This window comes from Syngnathus acus, chromosome 1 (genome assembly GCF_901709675.1).
Source record: "Syngnathus acus chromosome 1, fSynAcu1.2, whole genome shotgun sequence".
NCBI classification, from domain to species: domain Eukaryota; kingdom Metazoa; phylum Chordata; class Actinopteri; order Syngnathiformes; family Syngnathidae; genus Syngnathus; species Syngnathus acus.
The window spans coordinates 14,801,222-14,823,639 of NC_051087.1; the positions used below are offsets into that span (position 1 = coordinate 14,801,222).

At 39.2% G+C, this 22,418-nt stretch overlaps 1 protein-coding gene across 3 annotated transcripts; it reads right to left on the bottom strand.

Moving 5' to 3' along the window:
- Positions 1–215: 215 nt before the first annotated feature.
- On the bottom strand, positions 216–21,491 carry LOC119124611 (ribosomal protein S6 kinase beta-2-like). Of its 3 annotated transcripts, XM_037254763.1 has the most exons (17): positions 21,273–21,491; positions 21,172–21,205; positions 20,802–20,862; positions 20,153–20,190; positions 19,245–19,359; positions 17,172–17,240; positions 16,935–17,082; positions 16,182–16,239; positions 15,779–15,879; positions 15,376–15,466; positions 11,657–11,747; positions 10,616–10,723; positions 9,196–9,258; positions 8,617–8,694; positions 8,387–8,494; positions 6,179–6,291; positions 216–1,482 (listed from the first exon to the last, which is right to left on the bottom strand). In XM_037254763.1, exons 3-17 carry the CDS (start codon positions 20,853–20,855, stop codon positions 1,305–1,307), a joined length of 1,413 nt encoding a protein of 470 aa, XP_037110658.1. In that variant the 5' UTR covers positions 20,856–20,862; positions 21,172–21,205; positions 21,273–21,491; the 3' UTR covers positions 216–1,304. The 3 variants fall into 3 exon arrangements, with proteins under 3 accessions (XP_037110658.1, XP_037110650.1, XP_037110666.1); XM_037254755.1 differs by lacking the exon at positions 21,172–21,205 and having other exon boundaries at positions 21,273–21,490; XM_037254771.1 differs by lacking the exons at positions 19,245–19,359; positions 20,802–20,862; positions 21,172–21,205; positions 21,273–21,491 and having other exon boundaries at positions 20,153–20,177.
- Positions 21,492–22,418: the final 927 nt, after the last annotated feature.

The following is a 22,418-nucleotide window of genomic DNA, read 5'->3' on the forward strand; positions in this document are numbered from 1 at the left end:
CGGCGGGGGTCCCCAAACCTTTTCCTGTGAAGCCCACATAACTTTTCCCTTCTCTGATGGGGGGGGGGGGGGGGGGGGGCTGGTAGTTTGTAACAAAAAAAGGGTGACGATTGCAGGAGTGCCTAAACATAAAAATGTATTGTTTTCCAGAAAGCACAAGCAATTAACCCTTTCAGGATTCTTCACAGAACAAAAGTCAGGAAATAAATAACAGATAACAAATTGTAGCATTACTTTTATTTACTTGTCAGTGGTATGACAGTGACATAACAATATAATTCACCAATCCACCAAATCATCCGTAAATCCACTCAATATTAGTTGAAATATTATTATTGCAATTGCAATGAATTTCCACAAGTGTTCTGTACAGTGCATATTGATTAAAGAATTGCACACTACACACTAGCAGCACCATAATATATAATTCCTTAACTTAATATAGATAAATAAAATATTTGAACACAATCTACACCAAATTTCTGTGCTATAATTATGACACAGGAGCAAATGTGTGGGGAAATCATTTAAAACAAAACAAATAACAAAACAAAGCAAAACAAATCACTGGTCAGAGCCAGTAATAAAAATACCTCGGCTTGAAGTGCACTAACTTGTTGCTGGTTACACAATTGGTTATTGTGCATTTTATGTACAATTGGTTATTGTGCATTTTATGTACAAGTCTCTTTATAATCATTCTCGTATTAAATTGTTGCATTCATCTTGCGGGCACTTCAAAACCGGTACCAGGGATCACTGGTTATATTTTTAATAAAAATGTTTTTTTTTTGATGATCCATTTATATCCTTGTTCTGTTATGTAATCAGGTTATGCAGTAAAAAAAAAAAAAAAGGGTTTTACATGTGACTGTCTTATTTTGCATGTATATACTGGAAACATCTTTGCATGACATTTCCATTTACTAATTACTGTCAACCTGTGACAAGTTTGGTATGACTTTTGGTCGACTATCTAAAAACCAAAAAGTTTCTAAAAGTCAAACTGTTGCCAATCAGTCAGTTTACTGACCTTTTAGGCGCGTACTTGATGTTTAATGGTCGTCATTCCCGTGGTACAATAAATATCATTGTTCCTAATTTTAGGATGCATTAAGGAAGAAGCATTGAAAATTCATCCATGATGGCAAGTGTGGAATGAAAGCAATTTGTACTTAACATGCCATGAATTAACAAAGAAGCCCCCCCCAAAAAAACACAATCACTTTGTACCCCCGCCGTTTAAATAACTGGAAAGGTTAACCTGACCAGGGCTGGCAGTTCAAGCATGCTTAAGCCCCTCCTCATCTGTGATGTCCCTTCACCTTATTGTTCCTGGCAGGGGTCTTGATAGGCATACTGGCAGATCCGTTCTCCTTTGGCACAGGGGATGAAGATACTGACGAAGACTTGGGAGAAAAAGGTCCTGGCTCTCCATCGATATTTGACTTGAAGGGCCCAGCAGGGGAAAATTTCAGAGGACTTTAAAGAAAATGAAACAAACAAAATTTCAAAAATAAAGAATGGAAATAAAGCTAATGACAGAGTTAAACTGCAATTATTATCGTGTATCCCGTACATGTAACAGATTCTGTATAACAAACAGCTTATGTGGTTTGACACAACTGACATCTTAGTGTTGATGATCTAAATAACAACACACCAGTATTCTTGACAACGTGAAAATAATTACCGTCTTATATACGATTATAGGGACTATAGAACCTGAAGAAGATGAAGAGACTTGGTAGTAGAAGGGGGAGTTTCACAAATATGTACTGTCATGTCTTTCATGTCTTTGTAGTCTGTGATCAGTGTTAAGATAGAGTAGGTCACGTGACTAGAATCAGGAAGTAAGCGCATGTTTCAACACAGTGTTGAAAGAGAACGCTGCTTGTTCTATTCTCTCCTGCAGTTCGGCAAAACTACCGTATTTTCCGCACTATTAGGCGCACCGGATTATAAGGCGCACCTTCAATGAACGGCCCATTTTAAAACTTTGTCCCTATATAAGGCGCACCGGATTATAAGGCGCATAAAATAGAAGCTATACTGCAACAAACTGAGGTTGACTAGGGTTGCGGTATGCATCCACTAGCCCAGGGGTGGGCAAACTACGGCCCGCGGGCCACATCCGGCCCACGGGACCGTTTAATCCGGCCCGCCAACCCTGAATTAATTGTATTATTAAACTTTTTTTTTTTTTTTGTCATTTTGCCTGCAATGACTGCGTTTCCCCAGTAGATGGGGAAGCGCTCGCCTGCGCATTTACTACCGGAAGCCGTGTCAGAAAGCTCGGTGCACACTCACAAGTGCGTGTACGACGTACACTGTACGTACTCAGTAGTACGGACATGGCGCACTCGCGCTCTATTTGTATCAGTCCCGAATTTAGAGCGTGTGCTGTGACGACAGCATTCTTGTAATTCGCTCGCTGAGCTTTCAGATACAGTTTTACGCTAAAGCCACCCACAAACCTTCCCCTGGAATCCTTCCATTAAAATGAGTGGCCCGAAGAAAAGAAGTGAGTGCCGAATGTTAAAAGAGTGGCCAATTTGGCTCGACGTACGCGACGTGACGTTCAGCCACATCAACCCGTCACAGATCGAGGTAAACGGATCTCTCCTAAGAATTGCCACAACAAATTTTACTCCAGACTATGATGCACTAGCAAAAAAGGGAGACCAACAACACTGTTCCCACTGAAAATGAAGGGGAGGCTCTCAAGTTTGTTGTAAAAAAATGCATTTTGAATATGATTTGTACACATAGCAGGGATTGAAACTGGCGACCATTCTCATTTTCAAACAATGCAGGATGCTCAAGGACATTGATGCACCACCTTTTTGCGACTAATCTTAACCTGTAAAGTTCTTAAGGCTTACTTTAAGGAAGTGTTCCTCGTTTCCTCACCTCTGTTACCAGGTGTTTGTGAGTTAAAACTCTGCTCTGATGTTCAGATACCCCTCACCGTGTTGCCGTTTTGATTACTTTATTTGGATGTATGCTTTCACCGATTCTTCAAGATGATATATTTGGTCAGAATGTTTGCTGTTTGATGTGATCTCATAAGATAAACATTTTTCATTAATCTGACCTGCAGGCACTGAAGTGATGGAGACTGTTATTCATAATAATAGTGTCGTATTTTATGAGAATCACTGATAGCAGTTTTTTAGTGATTTTTTTTTTTAAATGCTGTTAATAAATGCATTTGTTTTCAAAAAACTTGTTTGGAATATCCATGCTTTACTACCTACTAAAGGCCAAAATCTTTTATGCAATGACCTTTACAGGTCGCTTATATTACTTCACACAAACACTACGTCCATCTGCTCCTGGTTCGGCCCTCCGGTCCAAATTTAGAACCCAGTTCGGCCCGCGAGTCAAAAAGTTTGCCCACCCCTGCACTAGCCAATAACCAACGAGCCCTCTGTAAACAATCGCGTTTCTCAAACGATCTCCTATAAAATGATCGGAACTGACTAAAGTTCGATCTAACGCATTGGTACTACTTACCTATGTTTCCCTTCCATATCGATCCGTAGATTTACTCGAAACATTAACAGAGCAGCCTATTTTGACATGAAATAGCCTGGTACGTATAGCAGCTATCGTTATAGCATTAGCCATCCGCAAAGTCCCATGAGCCTCAGCTCGCAATCTCCCATGAGCCTCAGCAAAGTGTAAACAATCGCGTTTCTCAAACGATCTCCTATAAAATGATCGGAACTGACTAAAGTTCGATCTAACGCATTGGTACTACTTACCTATGTTTCCCTTCCATATCGATCCGTAGATTTACTCGAAACATTAACAGAGCAGCCTATGTTGACATGAAATAGCCTGGTACGTGTAGCAGCTATCGTTATAGCATTAGCCATCCGCAAAGTCCCATGAGCCTCAGCTCGCAATCTCCCATGAGCCTCAGCAAAGTGTAAACAACCGCGTTTCTCAAACGATCTCCTATAAAATGATCGGAACTGACTAAAGTTCGATCTAACACATTGGTACTGCTTACCTATGTTTCCCTTCCATATCAATCCGTAAATTTACTCGAAACATTAACGGAGCAGCCTATTTTGAAATGAAATAGCCTCGCGGGTACAACAGCTATTCGGTGACGCCCCCTGACTACAGTTGCCGTAATGTTGGGAAGCGATGCGACCTTGTAATTTACTAGTCGTACTAAAACGTACTGAAACATTTTGGCAGAGCACTGTGTACAACCAGTATGGATCAACAAATTCATCAATTGATCCATATATAAGGCGCTCTGCATTATAAGGCGCACTGTGTTTTTTTTAGTAATAATAGTGCGGAAAATACGGTACTACCTACATTTTGTGTTATACAAGGCATCGTTGGTTTGTATCTTTGTTTAAGTAATTATGGATCGAAATAGATCTTTTGAGTCTTGAAATTATAGTTTTCTGTGATGTTAGACGATAGGATAAAAGCATGATTGAGATTTCATATCGATTTAATTCATTTAGTTCGTATGACTGATTATACAATGTGGTTTGTATTCTCCTAGTTTCACCCTTTCCCTTGTTATTAAACCTGGAGTCAACCTTCAACCTGGCCTTCAGAGTCTTGATGAGTGAAAGTGGTTGAGCTTACTGTCTTCGGATATTCAACATATTTGGAGGGCAGGATACGTACAAAAAGATAGGTTGGGAGGAAACCTAAACCAGATAGGATTACAAGCATATGGAGGTGAAGAGAGGAGGTGGTTGCCAAACAAAAGTGTGTAATGAGTTCAAGGGGGTGGACCTAAGGAAAGGATAAAAGAGAGTCGTACAGATTGGCAAGGCAGTAGGACCATGCTGGGAAAGATTTGCAGCTGGGTAGGGTGATTAAAGAAAGAAATGGAAATGTACCGATAAGTGAGGAAAGGAGGCAGAGTACATGGAAGTGGTACTTTGAGGAGTTGATGAATGAGAAAAACAAAAGAGGGGAAAAAAGACAGAGGAGCTGGAAACTGAAATGGAGGTAGGCTAGATGATAAAACAGTGACTGTTTGGACCATATTCACTGAAGCAGTTATTTGTCTTAAATAATGTTTTCAAAGAAATGTGCGCTGCTACTGCAGAGTATTCTTAAGAGGGAAAGAATTACAACATGTCGCAGAATTCAAATAACTCGGCGTATTACTTAATTCCACTCTGTCCTTCAAAAATCATATTAAAAGACTTGTCAATACTGTCAAATTTAACCGTGCAAATTTTAAACAAATTAGGTATTTTTTTAACACTTGGTATTGCCAGAATGGTTCGCCATTCAACGATTTCTTTTATCATATTGAATACTGCATCACAAGTTGGTCCCTCACCACAGCAACCAATTTGAAATTAATTGGATCACTGTACAAAAAATCTATTAAAGTTTTTTACCTTAAACCTAAGTCTTTTCATGTATGTAATATTTTGAACCAGCACAATGTTTACATTTTGAAAATTTTTGAAAATTCTAAGTATGTATGCTTCATTTATATAGCGCTACATTGCCTGTCCTTGTTCTAACGTATGAAAACAAAAGACAATTTCAAATTAATTGAATCACTGTACAAAAAATCTCAAAGTGTTTTACCAAAAACCTAATACTTTTCATGTATGTAATATTTTGAATGAGAAAAAATGTTTACATTTTGAACATTTTATAAATTTTAAGTATGTATGCTTCATTTATAAAGCGCTACATTGACTAGCCTGTCCTCCGGTGTCTACCTTGTTCAAACGTATAACTTAAATTTGCCTGAGAACCAGGGCCTCCAGAAGAGATTTTGAGGTCGAACACTCTCTGTGAGGGCTCAATAAATTGACCTTTGAGTCATTGCAACATTTCTTAGCGGCATGTTAAGATGTGTATTTAAGCATCCCTGGTTGAGAGTAATAAAGACTCTCGAATGTGTAGAACACACTTGCCAATTTTGAGTTGTGAAAAATAGGGAGACCCCCCCCAATCGGCAAATAAGCCCAAAGTTTCTTTGCCAGATTTCAAGTTTTTTTGGCCTTATATTTACCACAAGAAAGAAAATGCAGACAGAGCGTTTTTGGCATGAGTATGAGACAAGACGACAAGGTGACGCTTGTGAGATCAGGCCAATTCACAAAAAAGCCACATCTTATTTAAAAAGGTTTGGTGGGAAAGTTGCAGGTAGCCTAACATGTGTTACCTGTTAGGTGTGCGTGGACTACTGTTGTGTCGGCGAGCAGGCCGCATTCGGGGTTCAAAGGAGAAACCTTCTTTTAAACTGTCCAGGACTGAAGGAGCCACATAGGTGAAACCCTGATGGAAATGAAGGACATTTTCACATCAACCACAAATGTTATCATGGAAATTACAACACAAGTCTTGGTGGGAAAATATTACAACCCTTTGCCAGTTACTGCATCACAACCCTGTGATGTGTGCAATAAGCAATTTACACCTAAACCTCAATAGAACACGCTTGCATGCGAACATGCGACTTTCTAACACGGTTTGGTCATGTACACCAATTTCTTTCGTCCTAAATACATTTTCTTTTGAACTGTGAGCACTAACCTTGAAACATTTGGAAAACAATGTGTAACCCTTAGCGCTAGTGATTTAATTTCCGTGACTAATTTAAAGGGGTTTGATGATAAGTCGTCGGAAGAGCACTCCGTTGTGCGACCACAGAGACGGCGAATGGTAAGGGCTGTTTGATCTTTATGACTGCTTATGCGAATAGGACAGAACGTCCCTACATGATCGCTACCTCAATTGGTAAGTATACGTGGGGGCACCAGGTCGCCCGCGAGGACCGCGTGAGTCGCCCGCAGGGCTGTTCTAAAATTAGCTCAAAATAGCGGCACTTACGTATCAGTGAGCTGCATCTATTTATTTTATTTTTGCTATTCTTGTTTAAATCACACTTACGTGTGAACTGGAAATGACAATTAATAATAACATATTGTTAAAGCTAAGTTGAGAAACTTGACGATTTCAGAAGTGTGTGTCAAACTGGTAACCCTTTGCCTTAATCAGTACCCAGGAAGTAGCCCTCGGTTTAAGAAAGGTTGGTGACCTCTGCGTTAGAGGTAAAAAAACAACAACATTTTTTAGTGTTTCTTTCCTATCTTTAGACTTTCTAAATAACGTGCTTTTGGGGTTAACACGATTACCAAAATATGGACCCACATTTCATGTAAAATCGAGGTTCAGGTGTCGTAAATAAATAAATCAACTTTTGACATCTCTCTCTGAGGAAAAATATGTACACTATAGTTCAAAAGTATTGGGCAATTGAGTAGAAGTCCTTTCTTGCTGTGAACTGAAATACTTTGGATTTGACATCAAACTGGCTCTAAAAGCAAAATACTGCAGCCTTTTTCCCCTCAAGTATTTAATTGCATGCATCCATTATCTGAACTGCTTAGCATTTTTTAACCCATAAAGTTTTCATGTGACTAAGTTGTGTTGTCAAAGCCTACTGTTTGCATAATTGGCAGAAGATGCATATGACATGAGCAAAAAAGATCTGCCAACAAGTATTTAAAAAATCTTGGGAGAAAGTTTTATGGACTGATGTGACAATGTATTTTATGTATTTTAAACTAGAATAAAGCAACAAGAAAATATTGGCTCATGATTTCAAACACTACAAACATGTAATGTTGATGATGTAATGTCAGGGCTTGGACTTCTTACATGGCCGCTTCCGTAGTGGCCACAATAATCTTTATCAATCTAACATGTCAGCAAAGTGAACTCGGATGTCGACAGGAACAGTCTCATACAAACAAACTGATTGGGGGAACCAAAATGCAACAAAAATAATGCAGCATCCGCTGCAGGTCCACCAGGTTCTGCAATAGTTTTTTCCCTGCTGTCGTCAGACTGTTGAACATTCAAACGTAGCATTCCTCTGCACACTTGTAAATACTGTTCTTGTCTCCTGCACTGTTTACATACTTTATCACTGCTGCACTTTGTACTTTATACTTATCTTATTTCATATTTTTATATAGAATGTCACTTTTTAACCAGCCGCAATACCACTACATTGTTGAAAGCCGTATGCAACGAAATTTCGTTTTGTGTACACCCAGTGTTGACAAAATGACAATAAAGTTTGTCTAAGTCTAAGTCTAAGTCTAATGATGCAAAACACAATATCAAACCAACAAAGGAGTTCATCAGAGGAAAGCCGTGGGAAGTTTTAGACCCGCCCATTTCAATTTACTAACTTCAAACACATCACATAACATGCATTCTACCTGCTTAAGGAAAGTGAAAGGAGTAAAAATCCTGAAATTAACTCACAGTAAGAGGCTGAAAACATTGTTTTAAAATGATTGACTAAAATGCAAGGCAAAAAACTTCTTAGGTCAATTTGTTTTTTTACAACTCTACTCACAGCAAAGGTGAGCTCTCCGCTTTGGCTGAGTGAGGAATCGTCTGGACTGTCCACTGGTGTCTGTCTGGTAAATCTGGTGTCAAACTGGCTTATATCTTCATCGGACTGCTACATGGACAAAGAAATGTTCAAACAATCCCATTAGAGAAAAGAAGTGTGAAGAGGGAATTATTGAATAAAGGATTTGTAGTCAATGAGACATGACAGCAGCTAAATGTCAAATGTTTTACCAGCTGTGGCTTGTATGGTGGCTCAACTCTCTTATTTAGAAGCTCATCCCATTTGATTTGCTTGAAGAATGGATGTCTCTGGAAGGGGAGGGGGTGTACATAAGCATGTTTACATTGCACTAAAAGCCATTAGCTCATTGACACCTTCCATGTTTGAATTGGCTGCGATATTCATCCAGCCTTAAAGCAAAGTTTGTTGACATGATTATGGCCAACATGTGTCATTAGAGATTGCTGATCAACCACCTCCTTGTCATCCTCTCAATGCCCGGTCAAAGGCTGTACAATACATAAGACTGTGGTCGCATGGGGTGGTTTCAAGAGCCCTGTGACGGTGTCAACATCTTGACGAATAAAAAATACTCTGTTAGTATGCTGTGAGATGCCACTTTAAGAAATCTGAGGTTGTTCACAAGATTTTGTAAAGACAACTGAATAATTATCCTAATGTGTCAAAATGAAAAACAACTGATTGTTGTTTGCCGATTTTACTGGTCCATCCTACAATAAGCTATGTGGACCCTGACATACAACATCTTTCAAACCTCTGCGCTTTGTAGGTGTGGAAATGCCACTTACTTTGATATCATCACAGTCTGCTTTACTGGAGCCAAGTCTTTGGGCAGGATTCTTCTTCAACAGCTGGAAACAGAAAAGGACTAATCAGATTCAATGAGGCATAAAAAACCCCACTATATTTTGGTTATGTTTAAACTCAACCCAGTACAAATGCTGCATAAATTCCATTTTGTTATGTACAAAAGAAATCTGTCTGCAGGTTATCGCCCTGTAATTCACACAATTTAGTTGGACTGCTCGTTCAACAGACTATTCTGCTAGATATGTATCACAAAGTTCCATGAGATGGACCAGTGTTGAAAACCAGATGACCAATAGAAATGTAGTTTAACATTTAGAATTGTACTTTATATTCTAATTTGTCAAGTTTAGTAGTCAATACTTTTTGTCTTTAATGCAACATGGATTCACTTTGTGGATATGAAACACTGCTATTGATGTAATTTCCTCTGCAGATCATAGATATTTAGTGACTTGAATTAGATTCCCTGAGTTATTATTAAACTGGCTTGGCAAGAGGGCTAAAGTGAAATGATTGATTGTTTTAGTATGCAAGTAATCTGAGGGCCATGCTAAAAGTGAACAAGCTTAAAGTTAACAAAAATCTTGCTTAACAGCAGGAAACCACTTACCATATAACAAACATTGTTGATCGGTTTGATTAAAGTCATTTGGATGAATGAAAATGACTATTGTAGGTTTTATCTCCCCTGAGCATTGTTTTGAAAATTATAGTGCCCTCCGTGATTATTTCCACCCCTGATTGACGTATGACAAGCCTTAAAATAAATACAATTTTCATGCAGAAGCATATTCTCATATAGGAATGGTTCATCAAACACAGAATAACAAACTTCCCTTGGCCATCGCAGTCAACAGACCTCAATCTCACTGCATAAAAAGGAGAGTGCAGAGGAGAGGACTCTGGTCGCTGGATGTTTTTGAGATATTATGCAACAAGGGGTGGCCTCAGATCCCGCTTTCTGTATTCGCCCATTATGTGAAACGTAGATGATTCAGTTCCGTTTTGTTGGCAACGGGGCACAGAGTAGGGTGTTAAAAGCCACACAATTTGATGTAAATAAAAAAAAAAAAAGAAATTATGTTAACTGTGTTTTTCCCCACTTTATGCACTTGAATAAAAAGTTTGAAGAGAAAAAACTTCCATTAGAAGCTATAAAGCATCTTAACCAGGCGTGTTAAAAGTGTCTCCCGCTGTGTGTGTGTGTGTGTGTGTGTGTGTGTGTGTGTGTGTGTGTGTGTGTGTGTGTGTGTGTGTGTGTGTGTGTGTGTGTGTGTGTGTGTGTGTGTGTGTGTGTGTGTGTGTGTGTGTGTGTGTGTGTGTGTGTGTGTGCATTATTCTATAAAAACAGCTCATAACAACCAATGTTGCATATTTATCTGTGTTAGTGTTACTGACCTTCTTGATGAGGTCCTTGGCATCTATGGTCAGATACGGAGGTAGATTAAGTTTGCATTTCAAAATTTTATCAATGGTCTTTTTTCTGTTCTCCGCTGTGAATGGAGGCTGAGAGAAGTACATGTTGAAGTATCAGTTATTAAAGGCAAAAACCTTTTCCATCCTGTCTTAATCAATGAATAGAAGTTGGCACTTTGCAAGCTAATATATTAACAGCAAATGAACAATCACAAATCACAAAAACTATACAAGTTGGTCTATCACATTCATAGAGGTACAGTGTTGCAGATTTGATAGTCACGCATACATACTGTACAATGAATGGAGACATGATTCAAGGTGTCACATGAGTAATAAGGTGGGTAAATGAGCTCACAGTGCTTTGAATACCAAAGGTAGAAAAGCGCTATACACGTGAAAGCGCATTTGTCATTTAACATGATCACTAAGTAGGGGAATTAGGAATAGAAAATAAAGACTCCTTCTTTAGAGAGAAAGTGTTGACCGCAGACCAACACAAAACGTAAACAGTAATTGTGCTAATACAGAGCACTGAAAAAAGGGTTAAAAAATATATAAAATCAGTGACTAAATGTCTTGCACTGTTATATATTTGAAATGTAAAAATGTAAGTGTGTGTGTAGGGGGCGGGGGTGGTAAAGAGGCATTCCCATGTCCCCTAGTAGACATTGTCTCTCCACCTCCTCCTCGTGGATATGCCTGGAGCACCTCACCAGGGAAGTGTCCGGGGGGGCAGCCTAATTAGATGCCCGAGCCACCTCATCTGGCTCCTCTTCATGTGAGAGGGAGCAGCAGAAAATAAAACTGAACATTTTCGAGCCCTAGAACCCCTACTGAGCACCGAAGGTTTGCGAGTGAAGATTTGGAAATGTAGTGAATGTTGATTTTTCGTCAGGGTTTGTTCAAGTTCACTAATGGACATTTGATGACACAGATTTTCTTGTCTCCAAGAAACAAACAGGCTGCCGTGTCAGTAACATTCTAGTTCTCAGATTCCCTTTAGAACAGTTTCCAGCTTACCGATCCAGTCATCATGTCATACATCAGGGCTCCAAGGCTCCACCAGTCTACTGCTCTGTTATGGCCTGACCTTGTAAGGATCTCAGGGGCCCTGCAACACAGAGTAAGACAAAGAAAGTGAAGCAGCATACAAGTGATTGTTCACAACTATGCACACTCTAATATATACATGGCATGGCCCAAAATGGGGAAGACACACGATAGACCTTTTTGTATAAACAAGTTGAGTGGAAGTCTTGACGTGTGTGCTGACTACTATTTCACTCTAAAGGCTCACATGCACTGCATCACCAACAATCATCATCACATCATATGCATATAATGTGCAGGTAACATTTCTGTCCACTTGGGGTCGCCATCCACACATTCTACATTAGCCACGCCCAGCTCCAGTCCAGTGGAGGGCTGCTGTCCTACGTTCCATGTCTCCTTCTTGCAAAACTGCTGATTCATATGATCAGCTCATCAGCTTGATACTGATATTGATCATTTGAATCAGGAGTGTTGCAGCAGGCAGACATGGAGAACAGTTAGGACAGTGGCCCTTGAAGACCAAGTTTGAACACCCCTTTTGCACACTATAGCAGTGGTCCCCAACCCCCGGACGAGTAACTTACATTATTTTCATTTTACTTATATGAGTCTGAACAATCTTTTAATTTGAAAAATGGACCGGATTCTCTCTTACACCTGGGTGACGTGAACATAACATTACATTATTCGATAACACTTTAATTTTGTTCATAACTGTTTTCCTTCAATTCAAATAAAGTGGAAAGTCTTGAGCCTTATACCAAGATGTCATTAAATGTAATTACACCGACAAATCAGTTTATAACAGTCTGACAGTTGACAGTCCCATGTCATGTTAGGATATAAAGATAAATATTTCTTAACGTTTGACAATTAGGTCTGCAATGTCATTTTTATGACAGCTTCTGTTGTTGTTTTTTATGTCAAGTTGTCATGACAAAGACATCTTAAATAATGTCAACTTAGCTTCAAAAGTGGCATAATTTATATGTCAAGTTGTCACGACAAAGACATTTGAAACAATGCCAACTTCGCATCAAAAGTGATATAGTTTACCGAATTACACTTAATGACATCTGTCATAAGGATTCTTTCATGTTCATGATAGGTGTCATGTCTTGAATATGACAGCCGTATGACAATGTTATGAATAAAATTTAAATAAAGTGTTACCCATTACTCATGTTGTTGGCGAGATGTTATGAGGATGCTGCTAGCAAAGTTGCATAGTACACAGTGGATTCACATTTATTATTATATTATACTGTGGTGTTCGCACACAGAATACACCAATGGAACTAAGTATTTAAGGGTGTGTTGGGAATGTGGTGTTTATGTGGTAACGCACTTCTGTTGTTCTTCCTATTCCTCGCTTTACCGGTATGTTCAATTAAGTCTTTAGCGACACACCTCCTGCGTCGCATTTCCTTCGCGACCACAATACCATTGTTTTTTATGGCAGTCGTACCTTAAAAGCCGGTCCGTGAAAATATTGTCTGACAATAAACCGGTCCGTGGTGCTAAAAAGGTTGGGGACCGCTGTATTATAGTAACTGGAACTGGAATGTACAAATGTAGGCCTGTTCAGCTAAATTAGATGCAGGTATGAGGATCTACTCCTGAAATTCTTTATTTATCAATGTATTCATAAAAATGTATCTTTGAATGAAAGTAACCTACGGAGAAGTTAATAAGTAAAATGACAAGAATCTCTCATTGCATCATGCACAACTGAGTCGAAATTTGATTTGTGCGCCTCATTAAAACTGATTGAATAACAAAACTGAGAATTACAGTCGAAATCCGATTTGTGCACCTCATTAAAACTGATTGAATGGCAAAACTAAGAATCACAAATGTTTTTAAGTTTTCATGGGAGCTCAAATATGGAGCCCGTCATAAAAACGTGGTTGAGGTTGAGGCAAGTTAGATGATATCAGCGCTACTTTTGTCACATCAGCTAGCAAGCAATGATACAGCTGGCTAGTTAATGCAGCAAAACAAATTGCGCTGTGACACCAAAGTAATCACCGCAGCCATGGTGGCAAATAAGCTACGCTTCTGATGAGTGTCGTCCTCATGAATGGTTGTCATCTCGTCGCGAGAACGATACTTGAAGGAATCAACAGAAGATGGAGGATCCATGCAAATTGCTAAGATTAACGAGTTTCGTGAAACACTTTTATTGTGCTTGAGTTTACTTTTCAAAGTTTGGTTGGAACTGCATCAAACCAGGATGTATACAACTTTGAACAGCAAAATAGTTGACAATTTAATAACTGTATGGAGAGAAAATTATCCATCATAATGCTAAGCAGATCTGTAAGCAAAAACTGTAAAATAATTATAATACATTAGGGCCTGAGTCAAACCCAAGGCCCGGGGGCAAGATTCGGCCCACTACATCATGTTATGTGGCCTTCGAAAGTGTGTCAGAGTCTGTTCTGTGCTAAAATCTGTACCAGTTGTCACCTAATAAATCACATTGAATTATTGCAGGCATTTTCTTGTTATCAATAGTCTTTATACAGTAACTTCAACAAAACTGTTAACCTTGACTTATGACTCCAAATATAGTTATCCATCAATTTGTTGTGTACAGGTAATAATATGAGGAGGTGATTAAATATTTCTATGGTTCCACAGTTATACCGGCTTGCAGTCCGTGCCAAATATTAGTTTGACACCCGTGCATTAGGGAATACATCTCCCAGGGAGGAGTTGCCTATAAGATTGAAAGTATTATAATATAGTATATTGAAAACTCATATCACTTGTTATTTTTTTGTTTTCACAATACAGTCCTGAGATGTGATTATGACTTTCAAAATTTGCACAATAATGTTCTCAAAAAACTTTTGTTTGAAATTGCCCAGGTCATTCTTTTCTGGACAGTAATATAGAGTCTGCTTCTACTCACAATGTAAATTTAATAAATAAAAATGTTTGATTACATAAAAAAGGATAACATTCATTTATAGTCATATTTTGATTGTTTAGGAAAACCTATGCTTCAGGTACCTAAAACTAAACTGCAAAAATAGAAACATTTTCCTCAATATTAGAAAGTTGTTACTCAAGCAAGGTCATTTTTTGGCAAACAGGAGAGTACTTGTAGCAGCACCAGTTCCACAAACAATTTCTTCTATCCTCTGATGTCATTTGTTTCTTTGATTCTATTACGTCTTATATCCACTTTGAAGTCCTACACCAATAGGATCGTTCAGGTCCGTTTCACCAGTGTATAAAGTGAAAATGTCACGTCTCGTCCCCAGTTTTGCTATGTGTCTAGGTTGCCATAGTTTCTGTTCGCGTCGCCCCTCCCCTCCTGTGTCACCTCAATCAATGTAACCGCGGTCACCTGCCTCGTGTTTTGTATTTAAGTCCTGTCCTGCCCCTCACTCCCCGTCGGATCATTGTTGTCGTACTGTCTTGCTGTCGTAATGTCCTGCTGTCTTCTTGTTTCACGTTCCGGTCAGTCAGTCTAGTTGTTGTTTTGTTAAATCATGTCAGTTTGCTGAGTCTGTCTTTTGAGTTCCTCCAATAAACTGTGACAGAAAAAAGTTATTTTGAGCCTTGGGATATATAATTGACGTGTCTTGGATTGTTTTTAGTGTTCTGATAATCACATGTAAATAAGTAATGTAATAATTAATATGCTGGTACGCTGAGTGAGCGATACTCACATGTACTCAATGGTGCCGCAGAATGTGTGTGTGACACTTCCATAATGAATTGACTCCTTACAGAGGCCGAAGTCCGTTAGCTTGATGTGTCCTTTAAATACAATAAGAAAAAAAAGAAAAATTTGCACTTTAACGGCACTAATTCTGTTACAATTAAGATTAGTCAGTGGTAAAAATTGACCTTATGATGAATAAAACCTTGGCTATGTCAATAAAGCTACAGACATGCATGACAAATATTTTCAGACCACCAAGTCAAATCATTATAATGATGGATAATTGAGAACATTTTAAAAAGCACAATAACAAGCACATGAGGATTTTAATGTATTTCATACAAATACAAAAAATAAACTCTTAATGCATGCATTGTAGAGCAAAACATATATTGTCTTAATTTTACCTTGGTGATTAAGCATGACGTTTTCAGGTTTGAGGTCTCTGTAAATAATTCCATTAGAGTGGAGGTGCCCAAGAGCCAATATGATTTCTCCTAGATAGAAACTGCCAATGCACAGTTTGTTAATGACTAAAATCAAGGTATAAACATAAATGCTACATGCAGGTAACCCCAAATATTCAAACTGTATATTTTGTAACCTACAAAACAAAAGCCTTGAAAATCATCTGACCATTAAATGGATTGTGGTTTGCTTTTTTTTTGCGACATTTAGTATAAAACAATATAGTACATATAAAGTGAAAATGTCTGTGATTTGCTTTGTGTTGTTCTTATCTTTTTAGCAAAATACCGTGATATAAAATAGTAATTTCACATTTTTTAGAAGAGGTTAGAGAATCCTTACCAAGCAGTGTCTTCCATGAAGATGCCTTCCTTCTCCAATTGCATGAATAGCTCTCCTCCTGGTGACATACAACTGCAGGTAAGGTATAACAGTCCAGTCCTCAAGAGTACAGCGACTGCGTAACCTCTAAGGTTGAACACAATCAACTCCAAGACAGGACAAATAACAAAACATGAGTTTAATACAAATGAGAACAAGAGGATGAAATAAAATCAAGGTTAAAACATTTTAGAAATAGTACAAACAATAAGTACACAAGACACAATGCCTAGCAATGCTCTTTGCAATGAACTACACAAAGAAAAAAGTTAAATAGCAATACAAAGGAAATTATCATTGTATTAGTTTTTATTTGTATTTATTCTTTCCTGTTGTTTTTCAAGAACACTCTGGCCCGCCATGAAGGGGAGTAAGAGAACACAAAAAAATCAAAGGGAATAATTCTCATTGATGGTTGACTGCCAAAAGCTGCTGAGAGGGAGCCAGCATCAAAAATCAAAACCAAATCAAAGAATGCTGGGAAGTGCACGTCTTCATTACAATACACGGTATATACTGTGTTTGTGTGAGCTGGCGGTGAGCGGCCACATCAGGTCTTGCTCGCTTGGTACCAAATCGGTCTATACCCAAAAAAGGGATACCCATCCCGAGTTGGAATTATATTGATGAAGCCCATTCTGGGTTTGTCTTTGATTTTAAGAACTTGATATAGTACATTGCTTAAGTAGCAAGCAAGCACCCTCAGTATCTTACCACTTAGGTACTCCAGTATGAGGTAGAGTTTACCACCAGTCTGAAAGGCGTAGAAGAGATCCACGATGAAAGGATGTCTCACTGTCTCGAGGATCTCCCTCTCTGCTCGCGTATGTGCAGTGTCTTTAGCATTGCACACGATTTTGGCCTAAATACAAACATATGGGAGAGGCAAATAGTTAGGGACACAGTTGGCTTGTTTTTGTTGTACAGGTTAAAGGATGTGTTCAAAAATACCTTTCTGAGAACCTTCATGGCGAATATTTTGTTTGACATGGCACCTCGAACTTTCCTCACCTGGAAAACCTGTAAAGAAATTGTATGTTGCATTGAGGTCGCGAACACAGAAAATGTATTTGTGTGCTAACCTGTATCTGCCAAAGGACATTTTCATTTTGGATTTGAGATCCTCAAAAATGTCACGATTGAGATATGGTTGGAAATGGAAGTAAAACACCGGCGGGACACAAAACATTTTAGTTCTAAACCTCTCTTTGAGACAAACAACAAACAAATTTTGGGCTACCGGTATGTTCGAGCTACCTTTGAACCTTTTTTCGTGTATCTAAAAAGTGCACATAGCCCTGTTCAAATACGAGGCTGTTGTGATATTTGAAAAGAAAAAATGTGGTAAGAGTTAGTCATAGACGGTGCTGTCTACTGCACGGGTGGTTTGGATTTTGGGGACATTTCAAGGGGAATGAGGAAGCAAGTGCCGCGGCAGCAGCGGCGTCGAGCTTGCTCAGTCCCTGCCGGGTTGGCAGTGGACTTGTTTTTTTCTTGTATGACGACTTATTAGCAGATGTTTTTTTTCTCTGCACCTGTAACATTTGAGCAGTGGTTTCCTTCTATGAAACAGTTGAACATTTAGGAGTGGTTTTTGATTTCAAAATCTATTCAGTTAAACACATAAACTGGAGTGACGCCAACTAACCAGGATGGCACATTAGCCGTCATTGGTCATTCACGACTTCATGCGATTACCTCGTCATATTTCCGTGATTACCTCGTCATATTTCAATGGTGGTTTTTTTTTTCATTTATGACAGACATGATTTTGTTATCATAACAATATATGATATAGATGTGTAAATATGTTTCTTGTTCATATATATGCTTCATATTGTCCGACTAAAGTCTGTGGATTGTTGCGTAACACTGTAATAATACAGTGGCAAACAGAAGCTTTTAATCTAAGATGGTGTACTGCTACTTTGTGCTGACAGTTTGGCTATAACTACTCTTCACAGTGCTTGCATTTTAAAGGGATACTTTAATAATTTTGGCATTTTCAGCAGTAGAAAGGTTCATTTATTGTCTTGCGTGTACCCTCACAGAAGATCTATATTAAGGCTCTTCTATTTTTCAATTGACAATTCTTAAACGAAAAACGTGAGACAGCAACATTGCCTCACTGCGGATGGTAGAGGAATCGCCTTTCAACGCGTGAATACATGAGACGTGTGTGTGTGTGTGCGTGCGTGTGACCGTCGTGATAATCATGAATATATCAAATGTATTTGTATGTATACTATGTATACTATGTATTTGTTTGAATAATTTTGTCACAAATCTCTCCCCATAAGACATTAACATTAACGGTAACATTAAGTATGGGAAGTAACAGGTGAGAACTAGGTTCACCAATCAAGGCTCACCTATGTGAAGCTGAGATTGGTTGTTATATGTGTCACTTTCAGTTGACAACATGTGGCAAAATGTGTTTTATAAGATGTAAATTGCTCATGAAAAATAATGAAGTTCTCAGATTCAGTCTGGACAAAATATTCTTTTTTTCTGTTGAAAATTGCAAAATTAGTATCTCTTTTATAAAGGGCCATTGCATCAGACCCATATCAGCCCCTCCCAATGGGGCAAGAAAAGAAAGCTATCAAAGGACTCAACTTGATTTTGGCACTGAATATGTACTTGAGTGATTTTTTACATTTAATTAGTTTGTCTGACATCTTTACTGGGGTATTTTTTTAGTGTGGTACAAGTACCTTGGCTCATTTGTGCAGTACACAAAACCACTGCCAACGTACAATTTTTGGGAAAAAATTGTCCTATATTTAGACGCAGAGTTGATATTCAAATTGCGCGCACACTATTTCTCTTACACACACACACACACACACACACACACACACAGACACACAGACACACAGACACACACACACACACACACACACACACACACACACACACACACACACACACACACACACACACACACACACACACACACACACACACACACACACACACACACACACACACACACACACACACACACACACAAATATGCACCTTTCCATAGGCTCCTTTTCCAAGCACAGTGAGAAGCTCAAAGAAATCTGGTCCAACTCTCTCACAGTCTCTATTAACAGATTCACTGGTCAGCTCCACCTCTTCTTTTTGCACACTGGATTAAACAACCAAATAAGAAACAACACATTTGAGTACATTAGGTATTTTGTGCGAATTACCTTACATTGCTCAGAGCCCTTGAGCAATGTGTGGGCGCAGTGAGCGCCCACATTGTCGCATTGTGGGCGCTCACTGTGGTGACAATGCGACAGTGAGCGCCCGGCGCGCTGCGGTTGCGCGATCGGACCAAATTAAGCTCCCTGCGCACTGAGGTCCACTAAAATTTTGGAAAGTACATCAGGACTTTAAAAATATTTTCTAAATTTCAGCGACGGCTCTGTCACAATAATGCGAGCAGCGCGGTGCAGTTGCACGGTCGGCGGCACGCTACGGTTGCTCGATCGGACAAAAATGCGCAAATGAAAAAATGCTTAAAAAAGGCGTTTATTTTGTCTTGGAACGGATTCGGTTTTTTACCATTACTTGTAATGGGAAAAATAGATTCGGAATTCGAACGATTCACTTTTCGAACCGCCTTCTGGAACGGATTGTGGTCGAAAACCGAGGTTTGACTGTATAGCGTGAGGAACATGAATTCACCTGTCAAATCCAATATTTTTATCCATCTCAAGGGGCAGTCATTTTGCCAATCAGCGCTAACTGAAAATTACATCACAGTTTCTCAGGTGGTAACGACCAATCAGGGATCAACTTGTGAACGTCAGATGACCGAACTCAGAGATCAGATTAATATTAATTATACTATACATACATTAGACTAGCGGTGCCACATCGAACATTTTATTGACTTGACTTCCCTTTTCAGTACAATGATGAATTGAACTCACTTGTCCGGTTCAGTTACGGTGCCATCACAAACATCATCCTAAGGATGGGGAACAACAAGCCCAAATAGTTAAAAGTAATGCAAGTACATTATTATGTAACTGAATGTGCAAAGTCTTGGGTCAACATTGTATTTGTTGTTTCAGCCATGTCAAAATGAATAAACTGCAGCCGCATGGTAGCACGCCAACCTCCACTAAGGCTCAACTTGCTAACAAACAAAAAACAAAGTAAACAAATAAAGGACAAAAAATAAAACAATTCATATAACTTTGTGTTTGGGTTTGTCCATCCATTTGTTTTGTTTTTGTTTGTTTTCTTTTAACTAGCTGGCTACTTCCAGTTAATGGAGGATAAAGAAAAGAAAAAGCAAGTAAAAGTAAGAAAGTACCAATCTGAGTCTAAGGGTTGGATGATTCCAATAGATCTAATGGCACTTTATTGAGTCGTGGTTGTTGGTCCATGCAGTATTTCGTTGCAAACTTTAAGGAACATCGGTTTTGTATTAATTTGTGTGCGATAAGTTGTTTTAAAAGCCAAACAACGAAGAACAATGCTTAAGACTTTTGCACAATAAAGTATAGTTACAGAAATCTGCATTGTAACATTGACTATAGAGAAGTAATCTAAGTAAAAGGGCTTAAGACATACCTCTGATTCACTGAGATCCTCAGTCTCCAAGTCTATATCGAACACTCCGGCCATTCTGAAACTGATACGAGTCAGGCAATGTAGTGTGTTAACTTGATGTACAACATAATATCCTGGCAGGTGAGCAGGAAAAATTGGCCTGTGTCATTTAGTAAACCAATGAAAATATTGTGAAGTCAACTTTCGAATAGTTCAGTCAGCATTTGTTTTCAAATTGTAAAGCACGCAAAAACACGCGTAGTGCGTTTGAACACTTAATCAAGCTAATATGTGTTGAATTAGGACAGTCACGAGTAAAGCAAGTCAAGTGGCAACCATGTGAGGGGGTTTTCATGTTTATGTAAAAGCTTGTCGAGTTGCTATTTCTTACCGACCAACGTCTGAACTGCCGTTTACGGTCGTCACTGAGGATGACAGTTGTGTTGACAAATAGCTTAGCAGAGACAGCTAACGTAAAGTTAACTAGCTCACCTGACAGCTCTCTTACATCCGGAGCTTTCTTAGCTCACGCTGGAAAACTGTGATGTATAATCCAAATTACTTTTATTTAAAAACGGCGTTTCCGATTTGGGCCTTCTTCTGTAATATTCTCAGATACTCTTCAATTGTTTTTAACTCCACTTGGGACCCAAGTTGAGCACTCCTCGTGCAGGCTTCCCGATGCTGTTATTGCGGCGTCATTGTAGACGTCATCGGGCTTCTCTTTTCCTTTGTGTTTATTGGCGGAGAGTAAGCCATTACGTCCTACGTCAGTACAAGTACGTGCAGCGTACTTCCTGGCGTTTATACGTTTTTTTTTCAGGATTGAAAGGGAAGCACTGTCAAAATCGAGTATTATAAAAGAAATTGGCCCAATAGATTTCCATTCCATATTAACTGAATGCCAAATAATGCTAAAAGCTGTATTTTGACGACGTTCGCTGGTGTTATTTTGGCTTTCGAAGTCGGCCGAAGAAATTATTGGCGAAAACCTGTTTCATTTCATAAGTTTATTGAGCATCCCGATCTAACAAACAAAACAGCAATATATGAAAACAACAGTTTGTGGTGTGTGTGTGTGTGTGTGTGTGTGTGTGTGTGTGTGTGTGTGTGTGCGTGCGTGCGTGCGTGCGTGCGTGCGTGCGTGCGTGTGCGCGCGCGCTCAAGTGAGTACAGTAATCCCTCGCTACATCGCGGTTCACTTCACGCGGTTTCAGTACATCGCGAATTTCTTTCTAAATAAAAAAAATCCATCCATTCACTGTACCGCTTAGCCCCCACAGGGGTCGCGGGTGTGCTGGAGCCTATCCCAGCCGTCATCGGGTAGTAGGAGGCGGACACCCTGAACCGGTTGCCAGCCAATCGCAGGGCACACAGAGACAAACTACCATTCGCACTCGCACTCACACCTCGGGACAATTTGGAGTGCTACCAAGCATGTTTGTGGGAGGAAACCTGAGTGCCCGGAGAAAACCCACACGGGCCCGGGGAGAACATGCAAACTCCACACAGGGAGTGCCGGAGGTGGAATTGAACCCGCACCCTTCTAACTGGGAGGCGGACATGCTACCCAGTGCACCACCGAGCCACCAAACAAAAACAAAAAAATAAAAATAAAAATAAAACTTCTAAATTGAG